Genomic DNA, 16,262 nt, shown 5'->3' with positions numbered 1-16,262 from the left:
ACTCAACTACTGAGCCACACCAGCCGGGCCAAGCACAAGCCCAGAGAGTTCACATAGTTTGTCCAGATGCATACACCAGGGTGTGAGAGCCACCTCTCTAATGCCCAGGCCATCCACCGCTCAGATCCTCTCTTCCTCCTCTCTCAGGTGCCTGCCTGTTCAACACAGAAAAATCCAATTTTCGCCGGGACCGGTTTGGCTCAATGGATAGAGCGTCGGCTTGGGGACTGAGGGGTCCCGGGTTCGATTCCGGTCAAGGGCATGTGCTTTGGTTGCGGGCACATCCCCAGTAGGGGGTGTGCAAGAGGCAGCTGATCGATGACTCTCTCTCGTCGATGTTTCTAACTATCTCTCTCCCTTCCTCTCTGTACAAAATCAATGAAATATATTAAAAAAAGAAAAAAGAAAAATCCAATTTTCTACCCACCAAGGGGGTTTGGCCTCCCCTGAGGCAGGGGCCCCCTTCCCCATTCCGTGAGCTCTGAGTGTGTGATGGGGGAGGCGGCCCTCCCATCCTGTGTCTTCAGAGGCCAGAGGCAGGTTTCTTGGAGGAGCTGCAGGCCCGACCCTCCCGATGGTCCCTTCTGACCCACAGTCATCCTGACGGACGAGGAGGTGCAGCGGAAGCGGGAGATGATTCTGAAGAGGAAGGAGGAGGAGGCCCTGAAGGACAGCCTGCGGCCCAAGCTGTCGGAGGAGCAGCAGCGCATCATCAGCATCCTGCTGGACGCCCACCACAAGACCTACGACCCCACCTACACTGACTTCAGCCAGTTCCGGGTAGGCCACCCGCGGGCCCTGAAGGATGAGCCGCAAGGGATCCTGGGTAGGGGAGAGGGCCGAGGCCTCCCAGTCCAGCGGGGAGGGGCCATGAAGGTTGCTTTAGGGAGGCCGCCCCCTCCCACGGGACGTCCTTAAAGCCATCCTGCCGGAGAGCAAGGCCCAAAGTAGGAAGGTGATCTCCAGTGGGAGCTTCTGACACTCCATCTTTCCCTTCCAGCCTCCGGTTCGAGAACCTGAGGATGGAAGCAGCAATCTGTCAGGGCCACCCTTGAGACACATGCCCAGCTTCTCTGGGGACTCATCCTCCTCCTGCTCAGATCAGTACACCTGCTCCCCAGGTAAGCGGGACTGCACACCTCGCTCCCTGGTGAGCAGGGAGAGGAGCCCAGAGCTTCCCCGCCTGCCTGTCCGAGGCTGCCAATGGGAGGATGGTCCTGTCACTCCGTGGGCCACCTGGCGTCTTCAGAACAGGCAGAACTTGCCCAAGGGCCCACGCTGGGAAGAGGCCAAGCTGGGGTCCCAGGCAAGGTCTGCCTGAAGGAGTCTCTTGCTACTTCCTCTGAGCCAGGCTTCTGCACCTGGCTCCCTCCTTGGGGGAGACCTGGTTCCTCTATTTTGAGCTTGGGCCCTATGGGATTTTTGTTTAGTGTTTCCAGTTTTATTGAAACTGACAGCTTAGGCCCTGCAGGGAGTGGGCCTAAGCGTGCAGTTGGATATCCTTAGTGCTGCCACAGAGATGGAAGAGGCTCTCACCACCGCTGCTGCGCTCATCGGCTGTGAGCCCGGTTTCTGGCTGAGCGGCACTCCCGCTATGGGAGCGCACTGACCACCAGGGGGCAGTAGCTCAACACAGCAGCTGCCCCCCTGGTGATCAGTGTGCATCATAACGACCATTCGGTCAATTTGCATATTAGCTTTTTATTATATAGGGTGATTGACAGATCACACTGTATAAGTCTAAGGTGTACAACATAATGATTTTATATGTAACAAATGAACATCTATCACCTTACATAATTACAAACATTTTTTGTGTGTGATGAAAACTTTTTAAGATTTACTCTTAGCAACTTTCAAATATTCAAAACAGTATTGTTAACTATAATCATCATCAGAGCAGGAGCCTTTTGGAAGGTGGAATTTGGCATGGAAGGGTCCCCTTGCAGCCAATTTATCCCAGAGTTCTAGGGGACCATTAAGGCCATAGAGGACCTGTCTCCTCCAGCCCATCCTTTCTTTTCTTCTCATGTGCTTTTTTCCTGCCTTCCTCTTCATCTTCCTGCCTCACCCTCCCCTGCTCTTGTTCTTCATCCCTCTACCTCTCAGCCAACCCCAGCCCTGCTGCCCTCTGCCTGGGGCCTCCTCTCCCCCTGCCCAGGGGAAGTAGAACCCTTCAGATTCACTGATGGATAGGTGGCAGGGGTCACAGTGCCAGCTGGACAGAGATGGCGGTGGCAGGGGTCACAGTGCCAGCTGGACAGAGATGGCGGTGGCAGGGGTCACAGTGCCAGCTGGACAGGGATGGCCGTGGAGTCAGACATTGTGTCTACCCACCACACTAATCTCTGCATAGACTGACCAACCCTCCCGGCCTCTCACCTGAGAATCCGTCTCTCTCACTTGATGGCATATTTCTTTGCATCAATGAGGGTCCATTTGCATGTCATATTTGTGGTTTTTAATAATTTTTGTAATTTAAAATTATAATTTATAATTTTAATTTATAATTTTATAATTTAAATTATAATTTTATAGTTTTAATAATTTCAGTTTTTAATAACTTTCTATTATTTAGGAGTTTTGATACCCTCTTATAAGTCAATTGATTTGAGATGCTCACCCCCCCCCCATGGCATGACCAGTAAAGCATATGTTTATTTAGCAATTCAAGCTAGTTAACATTTTTACTGTCATATAAAAGTAGTACATATTCATTGTAGATGTTAAGAAAATAAAAACTAAATCACACACACACACACACACACACACTAGTGGCCTGGTGCAAGAAATTTGTGCATGGTGGGGGGGGGGTCCCTCTGCCCAGCCTGCAACCTCTCCAATCTGAGCCTGTGGTATCAGGCCTAAACCAAAAGCAGTTGGACATCCCTCTCACAATCCAGAACCGCTGGCTCCTAACCGCTCACCTGCCTGCCTGCCTGATCGCCCCTCACCACTCTGCCTGCCGGCCTGCTCACCCCCAACTGCCTCCCCTGCTTGCTGGCCTGCTTGCCCCCAATTGTATCCCCCAGCCTGATCATCCCCAACTGCCGCCCCTCCTGATCTGATCACTCCTAACCTCCTTTGCCTTGGCCCCACCACCATGGCTTTATCTGGAAGGATTTCCGGAAGGTCTCCTGGTCCAATTAGCATATTACCCTTTTATTATTATAGTATGGATATAATCTTTAACCCTACTACCCATCTAATCACTGTTAGCATTGTGGTGTATCTCTTCCATTTTGTAATTTTAATTTAGGTATTCTAAATACATTTTTATTGATTTTATTTTTTTAATATGTATGTATTGATTTCAGAGAGGAAAGGAGAGGAAGAGAGATAGAAAAATCAATGATGAGATGCACACCCCCTCTCTTGGGGATGAGCCCAAAACCCAGGCATGTGCCCTGAATGGGAATCGAGCCAGGACCTTCTGGTTCATGGGTGGATGCTCAACCACTGCACCATGTTGGCTGGGCTGTTTCTATTGATATTAGAGTGAAAGGGATGGAGAGGGAGAAAGAAATATTAATCAGCTGCTTCCTACAAGCCCCCTACTGAGTACTGAACCCACAATCCAGACGATCTTTAGGCACATTGGGCAATGCTCAACCAAATGAACCACACTGGCCAGGACTCATTTCTTAAAAAAAAAAAAAAAATGCATATTCATAGATGGAATTGTGCCATACATATAGTCTGGTACTTTGCTTTTTCTCTCTCACAATAATACATTGTATCATATCAGTATACATCCAGAATATTATTTTTAAAGGTTGCATGGCAGTCTGGGGTATTAATGTACAATAACATCTAAATCCCCTACTATCAGATATTTAGCTTTTCATTAAGATAACGGTATACTTGTTGCTAAATATTTGCACTTATTGGGAATGTCTTCCTTATGATGAATTCCTGGGAGTGGGAATACTGGTTAAAGAATATGCATAATTGTCCATAGCTTGGGAGGTGACTTGTGAAGATCGGTGCCTCCTTTGGCGCACACAATTGCCTAGTTCCCTGCATCTTTATAATGATTGGTCTCAACACCTCTGCATGTTGGTTTCTAGTTTGTAGGTGAAAAGTGAAGAGGTTTCACATGACAAACTTTTGTCACTGGTGAGGTTAAACATTGCTTCCCACGGGTTTCTTGGTTCCAAATTAATTTTGGCTTGGCAGCCTTAGGAACAACACACAGAACATAAAATCTTGACTTGAGGAAGTCTCATTTTTGGAGTATCTGATTTTTATTTATTTATTTATTTATTTATTTATTTATTTATTTATTTTTACTGCCCTGCTCTACTGAGAGAAGAGACAGGGGAATCCTAGAGGGAAGCCTGGGCTGGAGCGTGAGCTGGGGAGAGGTAGTCACTGTGGGATTCCCAGCTGGCCCAGCTGCCAGGGCACAGGAGGCTCGCCCGGGGCCCAGCAGGAGGAAGCCAGGATTAAGTATCCTTAAGGAGTTCCTTTTCTTCCCTCCTCCTTCCTCAGACCTGATGGAGCAGGCCAACTTCTCCAACCTGGATCTGAGGGAAGAAAACTCAGATAACTCTTCTGTGACCATAGACCTGTCCCAGCTCTCCATGCTGCCCCACCTGGCTGACCTGGTCAGTTACAGCATCCAAAAGGTCATTGGCTTTGCCAAGATGATCCCAGGATTCAGGTAAGAACATTTGGGGACATCTGGGGAATAGAGTCAGAATCCTGGAGTGAGTTGCAAGGAGGCTGGAAGATCACAAATCCACAGCTTCCCAAAATAGAGAGTGAGGCCCTCCCGCAGCCTCCTGAGTCAGAATCTCTACTGTCTACGTCCTTTGGTTATGCTCATCTGCATGCATACAAGTCCTTTGGTTACTCTCTTAGACTCCTGCCTTCCCTCTTATGTGGACAGTCTGTTCAATGCTTCTATGTTTCTGGCTCTATTTTTGTTCATCAGTTTATGTTGTTCACTATATTCCATAAATGAGTGAGATCATGTGATATTTATCTTTCTCCACCTGGGGTCTCTTGGAGACAGTAAATATATGGGTCATGTTTTCTGACCCACTCAGCTATCCTATGTCTTTTGATTGGAGCATTTAATCTATTTACTTTTAAGTTTGATAGGTACTTGTTTGTTGCCAGCTTTATTCTTTATGCCTGTGTTCCCTCTTTCCTTTTTATTTCTTCTTTTTATAGCAGTCCCTTTAACATTTCTTGCATTGGTGGTTTGGTGGTATATAATAAACTTCCTTAGCCTTTCTTTGTCAGTGAAGCTCCTGATTTCACCTTCAATTTTGAATGATAGCCTTGCTGGGTATAATATTCTTAGATTCAGTCCCTTACTTTGCATCACTTTGTATATTTCATTCTATTCCCTTCTGGCCTGATGTGTTTCTGTTGAGAAATCAGCTGATATCCTAATGGGAGATCCCTTGTTGGTAACTTTCTCTCTACCACCTCAAATAGTCCTCAAGTAGTTAAAAGTTGACACCTTTAGTTGGAGGGGTAATTATATCTATATGTACGTATATTCAAATCCTCATTCTTTCTAAAAGTTCATTTAGAACGTTGTCATAAAATACCTATACAGTGTGGTTGAGAAATAGAAATAAATTAATATTATGCAATATTATCATCATTCAAGTAATGGCAATTATAGCAGCAGGTACAGAATGGCTCCTAGATACTGAAGTTCAGATTCAGTGCTGGAGCCAGAAAACAATTTCACATTGGCCAGCTCTGAATGGAAACTAAAACAGGGTACCATTTGTTGTTTTTTGAATCTCTCTGCTACACAGGGAAGTCATCAGCTACTATCTAAGTTACCATAGTGTCAGCTAGATAATGGTAATTCACAAGGCTAAAACCCAGCACTTCCCAGTTTGTTTCTGCCCCAAGACCGCTGGTTCTGTGTTGCTATTCTATGCCTCTCACCACTCCAAATGCCAGGGATGTCCCAGTGCTCTCCCCCTGGAATTAATGGGAAAATTGTAAAGAAGAGAAAAAACATCAAGTGGCATTGAGACATATACTGCATTGTACGTTTGGTGGTAGCCAAGGAAGTAAGGGGCTCTCTGGCAGTCAGGCAGGAGCGAGCGTCTGTCACCTGTGCGCTCAGCATTGTGCTGGGCCTGGGATCTACCCGCTCCAGCCTTTCCTTGGAACAGACAGCACATTCCGCTTAGTACAAGTTCCAACTTTCTCCTCCACTCCTCACGTTATTGTTTGCAAACTCCATGTGTTCCAGAGTCTTGTTTTATGTAAACAGCCAGAGGGGAAAAAACACCTCAAGGTGTCTGCCAATGGATCCAGTGGTAGCACCCAGCTTTCATTTTAATTTAAGGGAGCAGTTCTCATTTATGCAGGCTCCATCCTTCCCTGCCAAGTGGGGTGTGTGGGGGTGGGAGGCTGAAAGACCACCGGATGCTAAGGTTTGGTGATTCTAAGTGGTGCCTGGGATGGACCACAGGGAAATGGTTCCAAAAAGAAAGCCAATCATTTAACCGGATTACCCCATGGCAGCCCCCTTCATTAAGTAACCCAAACCCCCATTTTTCTCCCATGCCCTTGGCCCCTATCCCTTAACCTCGGCACTTATGCCCTTAAACCACATGTGTCAAACACAAGGCCCGCGGGCCAAATCCGTCCCGCCAGGCCTTGCAATGTGGCCTGCACCGCGCTGTCATCACTGCACTCCGCTGCGTTTCCATCACAATGACAGTTTATGACTGTTCAGTAAACCATTCGGCCCGCAATTTAGGCTGGATTTTAGATTTTGGCCCCTTTTCTGATTGAGTTCGACACCCCTACAACAGATAACACTACCAGTTCTTCAATTTCTCTCTCCAAGGCTGAGTTGGAGTCTTTCACTTTTCTTCCCTTTCCGGTCTCATTTCCAGAGTTCCTTTGTCTAGCCTTGCAGTCATGGCCAAGGTGACATGAGCAGGTACTGGAGCTGTGCAGTTATGGATTCAAAACCGTCTAACTTGACCCTGACGTGCTTGGGTTGGCTTTCCTCTCCTCAGCATGACATGAGAAAGTCACTAATCGGACTGTGTTCTAATCGAATGGAGCAGGCCTTGGCGAGAGCTCTTGGGGGCACTCTGATGTGGATACAGGGGTGATGAGGAGCCTGGAAAAGGGCCAGCACCCAGGTTCAGGGGGGACCCAGGTGGGGCCAGCCCATCGGCTCTCCTGTTCTGCCGGTTTCTGAACTTAGGGGTTCTGTTTTTCCAAGAAGTGAAAGAACAGTGGCTGTATCCTTGGTGGCTTTGATCTTGTTGCCTGTAGGCAGGGGTGGAGGTTGCGGGGAGGGCAGGATTAGATGTCTGTGTGGGTGAGTGGGTGGAGGTGGGGGAACAGGATGGACTGTTGGCTATGAACAGTGCTGTGGTGTGGCCTGGGCCCTGCTCCTGACTCCTCCCTCCTTCGCTCCCTCAGACTCTCAGTCTGCATCACACCGATATCCCTCTCTCCATGTTGAAAAAAAAATTTTTTTTAATGCATGGAGTAAGAGGCGCCATGGAGTAAGAGCAGTTTTGGATATGAGAATCAAGGACCACAGTTTCACTGCCAAGAGAGGTGCATGAGAGACCAGGCCAAATCAGCTGGAGCCCAGCCCTGAGGACTGAAAGCCTTCAACCTCACTGTCATTTCCATTCCCGGGCTCCTTCCTGGGTCTCAGACCTGAGGGACAGAATGCTTCCTATGCCCTTCTCTCTACATTCACTTGTTCATCTATCCAGCCAGCTGCTTTCTTACATAAACTGTGAGGGATTAAAGTTGATAAGGACACAATCTCAGTCCTCCGGGGATCAGTGTCTGATGGAAGAGATAGACGTGTGAACAACTGCTGGGAAGAGATAAGAGCTCAGAGAGGCCTGCTAGAGGGACCGTGGGAATACAGGAGGGAGGGGCTGGGTTCTGCCTGGGGGGTGGGAAAGCCGAGATTGGGACACATTTTCAGAGCTCCTCACAGGTGCCCAGGAGCGGCCACAGGTGCAAAAACTGATCAGGGTATAAACACTGCACAGGCCCAGGGGGAAGACAGAGCCTGTGCTGGTGTCTGTCATAGCAGGAACAAGGTCTCTTAGGATTTCTCCACCTCCACCCTCATCCCCACCAGTTCCAGTTCTGGCTGTGAGCTGCACTTGGAAATGCCCTGCATTTTCAGACCATGGGTAGTAATTCAAGGTCATTCGAGTTTTGCTTTCATAGAAGTAACATGTTCAGATCACAATAGGCAGTGGTCTCCCCACCAATCTCTCTCCCCATCCAATCTCTCAATGGGATGTTTGACTGCTTCTGAACATAAATTTTTAGTGGGCCATTGAACAAAGGGTTGTGTACTAAGATAATTTTCACAAAATTACTTGTAATAACAAAAATTAGAAGCAACTAAATGTTCCCAAAGTAAGTGGAAAGGAGACTGATTAAATAACTTATAGTATGTTGTTATAACATTATCCAACCCTCTTTGAACTGGGCTAAAGAAATTTTAGTGATGTAAGAAGTGAGACACAGGCCCAACTGGTATGGCTCAGTTGATTGAGCCTGTCCCATGCACCAGGAGGTCACAGGTTTGATTCCCAGTCAGGGCACATGCCCAAGTTGCAAGCTCAGTCCCCAGTAGGGGGCATGCAAGAGGCAGCTGATCAATGTTTCTCTCTCATTGATGTTTATATCTCTCTATCGCCCTCTCTCTGACATTAATAAAAACATTTTGAAAAAAAGGAGTGGGACACAGAATTACTATGAACTTGAGCATGTTTTTTTTTTTTTAAAGATATTTGCATAGGAAAAAGATAAGAAAATATACCAAAATGTTTTTTGTGGTTATGAGTAGTTTTATTTTTTTTATTTTTTTGGTATTTTCTAATGGGGACGTAATGATGAACATGTATTCATTATATAATGAATTAAAACCCAAGTGAGGGTGTTTCTATTTTTTTTTTTTTAATGTAGATTGAGCATCTAGAGAAAAGGGACAAGGATGGTGAGATGTCTAGACGCTGTGCCTCTAGGGCAGTCTATTCTGGAGAAGATGCAAGGGATACATGGTAGCTTTCTTCAAATGGTTAAAGGGATGCCCAAAGCTAGTGGAAAGGTCTGGTTCTGTGTTCCTTGAGAAGATAGAAGTACAAGCGATGTCACCATGGGAGTTGTCGATCAATAGAATAAAGACTCTTAATGAGGAGCTAACAGGTTTGTGGCTGAATCTAGAGGCCACGAGATCCTTGGCTCGAGTATCCTGGGGAGGCTGTGTGGGAACCATGTGTCCAGAATGCTGGAGAAGACACGGGACCACATAGCCTCTAAGAGAGGTCTTCCAACTCTACCACTCTGTGGGTTTTTTTCAATGTAGACTCTTTGCTAGTCACCCTAATCATCTTTTTATAAACCAAAGTATAGCCACAGAGAGGATGACAGCCTATCTACAGGATATCCAGTCAGGAAGAGAGGGCAGGAAAAACCAGAAGTAATTTTATCTGCAGGCTCTGCTTTCTTATTGTCATTGCTCAGACAAGCCCAGCTCATGATGCAGAATAGTGGAACGAGTCATTGGACTTTTGATCCATTAGAACACATTTGTTGACCTTCTCTTGTGCTCACAGCTAAGAGATCAGTGTGTGGGTAATGAAGAGGTGGTGCTGGCCTACAAGTAGCTTACAGTTAAGGTCCCGATAAGGCATATAAAAAACAAAGCTAAAGGGAAAAGGACAAAATAGGAGTACAAGCACTGTGCAGGGGGTTGTAAAGGGATGTCTCCAATTATATTGAAGAGAATCAGAGGGTGGGGGACTCCAAGGGAGACCTCATCAGATGCAGGATCAGGAAGATTAGATAGGGGGAAAGAAGAAGGGAAGTTTTGGCTGCACTGTCACATACTCAGAGGTATGGTGGTGTGAAAACACAGCATCGGAATGTGGAGTGGTCCACAGTTGTTCAAATGGAGGGTTGGTGGGGTTTGCAATGGGAAACAGGCTGGAAAGACAGGTTGGAGACAATTTGTAGGGTACAATCTTGATCCTGGGTATTCGATAACCAGTGAGGATTTCTATAATAAACACAGGAGTGTGATACTTCCTGTAGCAGCAGTGAGAAAGAGGAATGAGAGACACCAGAGTTTTGACTCCAGAATTCTAGTAGGATACAGCTAAAAAAAAATGATGGAGCTATAACCATCACCTGGGAGTGAGAATGAGGACAAGGGTTCCAGAGATGTCCTAGAGACAAAGTTGGCTGACCTTTACTACCAGGAAAGAATGGAGGACAGGAGGAGAGTGGGGAAAAGCATGGGAGCTGTTGAAGATGATTTTGCCATACATTTGTAGACCACATATTCATGTCATAACCCTGAGAGCTTCCTCAGGTTCTATCCTCCTGTTCCTAAAATACCTCTGGCTGATTAGAACCAGGAGATTCTGGCAAGTCACTGGGTTTTCCTTTTTTTTTTAGTAGCTAAGTTACTTCATTTCTTATCTTGGTTTTTTGTTTGTTTGTTTGTTTGTGTTTTTTTTAGTAGCTGGTTTCTTATCTTGTTATTCCAACCAGGATTTAAGCTTCTCAATGGAGAATCCAGGGCACATACTGGTCACCTGGCAGGTATAGACCTGTCAAAACCCTACACTGATTTGCATGACTTGCAGATCTAACCTTCATTTCTACCCTCCCCGGCAGAGATCTGACCGCTGAGGACCAGATTGTCCTGCTGAAGTCAAGTGCCATCGAAGTCATCATGTTACGCTCCAATCAGTCCTTCACCATGGACGACATGTCCTGGACCTGTGGGAATGAGGACTACAAGTACCGCATCAGTGATGTGGCCAAAGGTATGTCTGGGCTCTGTCTCCACCCTCTCTTAGCTCCCCGACGCTGGATTCACCCATTCTGGGGTCCTAGGCCCTGCTCAGGCAGCAACAAGGAGAGAAAGGCAAGGGTCAGGCCTGGTCAGGGTTGGAGGTGGGGTGGGGTGGGGTGCAATGGGTGTCTCCTCAGTTCGGCCCCCAGCATCTGACCATTTTCTCTCATAGCTGGACACAGCCTGGAACTGATTGAGCCGCTCATCAAGTTCCAGGTCGGTTTAAAGAAACTGAACTTGCATGAGGAAGAGCATGTCCTGCTCATGGCCATCTGCATTGTCTCCCCAGGTAGGAGGCCTAGTGATGAGGAACTCAGGGGCCTGGGACATGGGGAATATGAAAAATGAAGCCCTGATGAGAGCCAGCATGGCAGTCCTAAGAGAGGAGTGAGCAAATTTTAAACAGACAGACCAGGAAACAACCATTTTGCTGGGTTTGCAAAGCTTATATGGTGTTTGTATACTGAGGGACTCCCCTCTGTCCTTGGCCTTACCTAGTGAGGCTTTTAGTGATTCATAGGTGGGATTCTTGGTAGCCAGGTAGATGGGGCTTCTCAGATCACAGACAATCCTGGATAGTCCCAATATTCAGGGTTTGCTCTTGTGTGAATAGCACTGAACTTCATTGACACTGAGCTCTCCGAGGGGAGCAGGATAAAAAACAAAAACAAAAACAATAACAACAACAAAAAATCACCTGGGAACCCATGAATGGTTCTACCTGACTAATTTTGGAGGCAATGTGATGTGATCCATGAACTCTTCTACCTGTTTGGGATGGGAGAGGGAGAGAGGCTGAGGAGGAGGTTAGTGAGGTCCTAAGGATGCTATATTTGGTGATGAGGCCCAAAGCGGTGCAGCCCTGTCTCAGCCTGGACTCTACTCAGAGAACAAGTAAGTGACTTCTACCCAGGGATGTTTTCCTAGGCTGGGGAACCAAGGAATGAATCTGGGCTCCCCTCCTCTTTTCAGTCAGCATTCACTCATTCATTCATACATACACTCAGCTATGATTTATTGAGCACCTACCAGGTACTAAGTACTCTGCTGGGCGTAGGGATTCAGCAGCAAACACGGTTTACCTCCCATGAAATGTAAGAGAAGATGTGAAACAAATACTATTTAACAACTAATTTCTAATGTGATGAGAGTTTTAAAAAATAAAGAAGTGTGTGATACTACAGATGGGTATAATAAAAGGAGGGAGCCTGATGTAGTCTAGAGCATGGAGGTAGGGAGTTATCAGGAATGGCTTTCTTGAAAGTCTTTTAAACTGTTACCTTGAAGGATCAGTAAGAGTCAGGCAATGATAAAAAGTTGAGTTCCAGGTCGAGGGAACATAAATGTGTATCTGAAGGCCAAAGACTGTAAAGATAGAGGGATGGGGCCAGAGGGGCCCATAAAATTACCTGCAGCTTGATCCTAAATGCAGTAGGAAGTGGTTGAGGGGCTTTAAGGACTGGGATGTCACATGTCAGTAGTCATACACAGGGGTGACCTAGGAGGATGCTGAAGTTGGGTGTCTGTCTGTGTGGACCGAGGGGTGGTGGGGAGGTTGAATAGTAAGGACCCAGCTCAGAGCTCCTGTACCTCCGCCTCCTGTCTCCCTGTGCCTACAGACCGTCCCGGAGTGCAGGATGCTGCGCTGATCGAGGCCATCCAGGACCGCCTGTCCAACACCCTGCAGACCTACATCCGCTGCCGCCACCCACCCCCAGGCAGCCACCAGCTCTATGCCAAGATGATCCAGAAGCTGGCTGACCTGCGTAGCCTCAACGAGGAGCACTCCAAGCAGTACCGCAGCCTCTCCTTCCAGCCCGAGTGCAGCATGAAGCTCACGCCTCTGGTGCTGGAGGTGTTTGGCAATGAGATCTCCTGACTATGGCAGCCTGTGGTGGCAGCTGGGCGGGGCTGCTCCCATAGGGCTGCGTGACCGGGCCTGGGGATGGATGCCCTTCCCACCCACTCTCAAGTACGGCCCCTCCTCTCCCACCTTTTCTCCCTGCCCAACCTAACACCAGGTTCCCAATACCTACAGGCCACAGGCTGACCCCCGTCCCTTAAGACCTCAATTATGAGGAGTTGCTGTTTATTTGACAGAGAGACTCAAGTCGGGGCAGAGGGCAGAGGCTGAAGGCAGGGCCTCACCTGGGAATGTCCTTACCATTCCAGAAGTGGCTGCTGGCTGGTGCCCAGGGTTACGAAAGGAGAAACAGGTGGGCAGGAAAAACAGACCCATTCCTCAGGGACAGATACCCATACCTCCCCCCGATTCAGCTCCACGGGTCCAGAGCCTAGTGGGGATCTCCCTCCCTGCACCCCCATGACCACAACCCCCTCTTTATCTCCTCCTCATCCTGCCACCGGTCTGTGCTGCTCTGTCTCAGGGCAGCATGCCATGATGGGGCCTTCTCCCTCTATCTTCCCATCCCTGGCCTGTCTAGGATACTCACTGCCAAGAATGACCAAAATCAGGGTGACTGAGGTCACCGCTCCCCCCACCCCCTCACCCATCTCTGCTGGCCAAAGTGCACTTGCCTTTCCCTCAGAGCCCACTTTCATCCCATCACCATGGTAACATTCTCCTTGGAGGTAGCTATGGTGAGGGAGCTTTCTCCCCATGGCTGGGCCACTGGCCCAGAACCCACCTGCCGAGAGAGCCAAGGAGGGAAGAAAGCAGGGCCCGGTTGGAGGGGCACAGGCTAACCCTGCCTGCCTCACAGAAGAGTCGTGGATGGTGGCCCCAGCTGTCCCTGCCACCAGTCCCCTGGCTCCTCAGCCTGGACCTAAGAGGTTAGTTGAGGCAGGAGCTCTCGTTGCAACAATCCACGTGGCAGGACTAAGTTGCCCTTAGGTTGCAGGGAAGCACCAGGCACCGTCCTCACCCTCCCTGCCAGTGCCTTACCTCCCTCCCCAGAGAGAGAATCCGCTGTGAGCTCCCGGGCCCTCCCCCTGTGGCCACGGGTGCTGGTGGGGCCTCACCCTAGGATGGCCAAGGATGACCCAAAGATCCCCCCACTCTCCCAGCCACCCCATAGTCAAGAGAAGCAGGGCCCACTCTGTTACCAGTGGGGGCCGCATCCTTTCCACCTGGTGGGTGGGATGGAGGTGAAGACCTTCCAGACCCCAGCAGCCTAAGTCACACTCTCCCTGCCCACCTAGCTGTCATTCTCCAGGCAGCCATCCCCCCAGGAGGCCCAGTTGCTGTGCTCTGAGACCTCAGGATGCGGGTGCCAGGAGAATGGTTGGCCTCTGTGCCTAGTCAGAGAGCATTTAGGGGTGGAGTTGTGTGGGGCTGGTTCCCCTCTTATTCTCGCTCCACTCTCCCTCCCCCACCCCCCCCCCCAAAGTCATAAGGAGCCCGGCAGGCAGGGTGGGGGTCGGGTACATAACTTCAAACTCTGTGTTCTTCGTAGCCTGCCCAGCCCAAGAGGTGGGAACTCTAGGCCCATTTACTCTGAGGTGGGGTTCCTCAGTGTAGGTGTGTGGGACCACCATAAAAGGTTCTCGCAGGAGCCCCGAGGGTCCTTCAGAGAGTCTTTTGAGTTTGGTGGACACGGCCATATTCGACGTCTCAATCCAGAGGAGTTCATGTCAGTAGGATACCTTTCCACCTGCATCTGTGAGCCCTGAGAATGCTGGGAGCGACCCGACTTCCCACAGCCAGAGCCCGCGGTGCCCAGTGTTTCCTCAGGGGGCAGCACCTGGCAGCCGCAGTCCTCGCTGCGGAGTGCCATCCCTGTGGCCGGACCTTGTGTCTGTTAGATGTGAGTTGTTTTTGGAATCAGTCTCCATTTCGTATTGCACTCTAATATAGCGGGTAGTAGGCACCACTGATTAAGAGATATTTATGGGGGGAGAGCTTCTATTGTGAAAATTCTATACAGTAATTATTGTTGTTATTGTTGTTTTGTAAGTTTTGGGGAAAACCCTTGTTATTTGATTTGTTAGCTGCAAAACACATTGGTCCAGCTTTTGCTGTTCTGTGGGAGAAAAAGTTTGAAAATCGCTAACATCACTCAGCCTCCTCGTTAAAGAAAACTGCCGCTTAGAGGAGGGCGTGACTCACCCCAACTCATATAGCTAGTTAGAAGCAGCGCCAGGACTGGACCCCGACTTTGGACTTGAGGTCCAGTGCTCTTTTCACTACATCGTGCTTGAGCTCAGACCCCATTGCTCACCCCCCCCCTCCCCCCCAGTGGCCAACCCAATCCTTTGGGGGAAGTGCTGGATTTTAGACAGAGCAAGTCTAGATCCCAAACCCCTGCCTCCCTTCCCTGGGTTGTCACCCCACTGACCCCTCAGGAGGTGGGGGACAGCTCAGCCTGTGTCTCAATGTGAATCAGAACCCCCACCCCCAGGGTGGCCCTGGCCAGATGAGGTCTCTGCCTTCTGATGCTGTTGCCTTATCAATAAAGTGCATTTGTCTTTGTGATGTCTCCGCCTTCCCAGCTCTCTCCCTAGTTCTGCTTCCTCCAGGGGCTCAACTGGACATGGAGAACACTAGCTCCTCAGTCTTGGGCCCCACAACAGCCCGCCCCACTCCCAAAGAGAAGTCTGGGAGCTGGGATGGAAAAAAAAGGGGGGGGGGGGAAGGGAGGTTTCACGGGGCTGAATTGGAAGAAAAGGTGATGATCATCTGTTTCGCTTTAGAAAGAGAGAAGGTGAAGGCAGGTGTTCATAAATTAAAAACTTTTGAAGTATATTATTATAAACTCTGGAAAGTGTGTGCCCCAAAATGCCAATTAAACAAGATTCCGGGAAAGAGCTCCTTCTGCTGCCTAGTTGGGAGTAAGTGGGAGAACAGAGAAGACTGGGGTGTACGACAGACTTGGTGAAAGCTGGGAATGAAGCGGCAAAAGTAGGCTTTATTTAGTTAGTTAATCCTCACCCGAGGATATTTTTCCATTGATTTTTAGGGAAATGGAAGAGAGAGGGAAAGAAAGAAACATTGGTGCGAGAGAAACGCATCCATTAGTTGCCTCCTGTACAAGCCCTGACCAGGGCCCCAGGACAGGGAGGGGCCTGCAACTGAGGTTTGTGCCCTTAACCAGAATGGAACCAGGGACCCTTCAGTCCATAGGCAGATGCCCGATCCACTAAACCAAACTGGCTAGGGCCAAAAGCAGGCTTTAAAGAAAACCTCCTGAGTTATTTCCAGAGAGAAAAACAAAACAAACAAAAAAAAAAGTTTGCCAGAAACAACCCAATGAAGAATGGATTGCTTGTGGTAATGAAAATGGCTCATACTACATAGCACTTAGTACTTCGCAGCAAGTGCTGCTGTAAATAAATGCTTTCTGCACACCAACTTGCTTTGTTCTTTTAAGGACCCCAGGGGAGATGGACTGCCATTACCCCCATTTGACAGAGGGGATAACTTGCCCAAAGCCACATTGATGGAGAGGTGGGATTT

General features: G+C 48.6%; 1 protein-coding gene across 2 annotated transcripts in view; it reads left to right on the top strand.

Moving 5' to 3' along the window:
- VDR (vitamin D receptor) overlaps window positions 1-15,281 on the top strand; it is a 37,792-nt gene extending 22,511 nt beyond the window's left edge. For both annotated transcript variants that reach the window (XM_036456978.1, XM_036456979.1), the window contains exons 4-9: window positions 596-780; window positions 1,001-1,121; window positions 4,495-4,666; window positions 10,666-10,817; window positions 11,019-11,135; window positions 12,466-15,281. In XM_036456978.1, coding sequence (XP_036312871.1) covers window positions 596-780; window positions 1,001-1,121; window positions 4,495-4,666; window positions 10,666-10,817; window positions 11,019-11,135; window positions 12,466-12,725 — 1,007 coding nt within the window. In that variant the 3' untranslated portion in view covers window positions 12,726-15,281. The remainder of the gene's footprint in view (window positions 1-595; window positions 781-1,000; window positions 1,122-4,494; window positions 4,667-10,665; window positions 10,818-11,018; window positions 11,136-12,465) is intronic.
- The last annotated feature ends 981 nt before the right edge of the window (window positions 15,282-16,262 follow it).

The sequence above is a fragment of the Pipistrellus kuhlii genome, unplaced genomic scaffold (genome assembly GCF_014108245.1).
Source record: "Pipistrellus kuhlii isolate mPipKuh1 unplaced genomic scaffold, mPipKuh1.p scaffold_m20_p_3, whole genome shotgun sequence".
Classification (NCBI taxonomy): domain Eukaryota; kingdom Metazoa; phylum Chordata; class Mammalia; order Chiroptera; family Vespertilionidae; genus Pipistrellus; species Pipistrellus kuhlii.
This window is presented reverse-complemented; position numbering and strand designations above follow the sequence as displayed.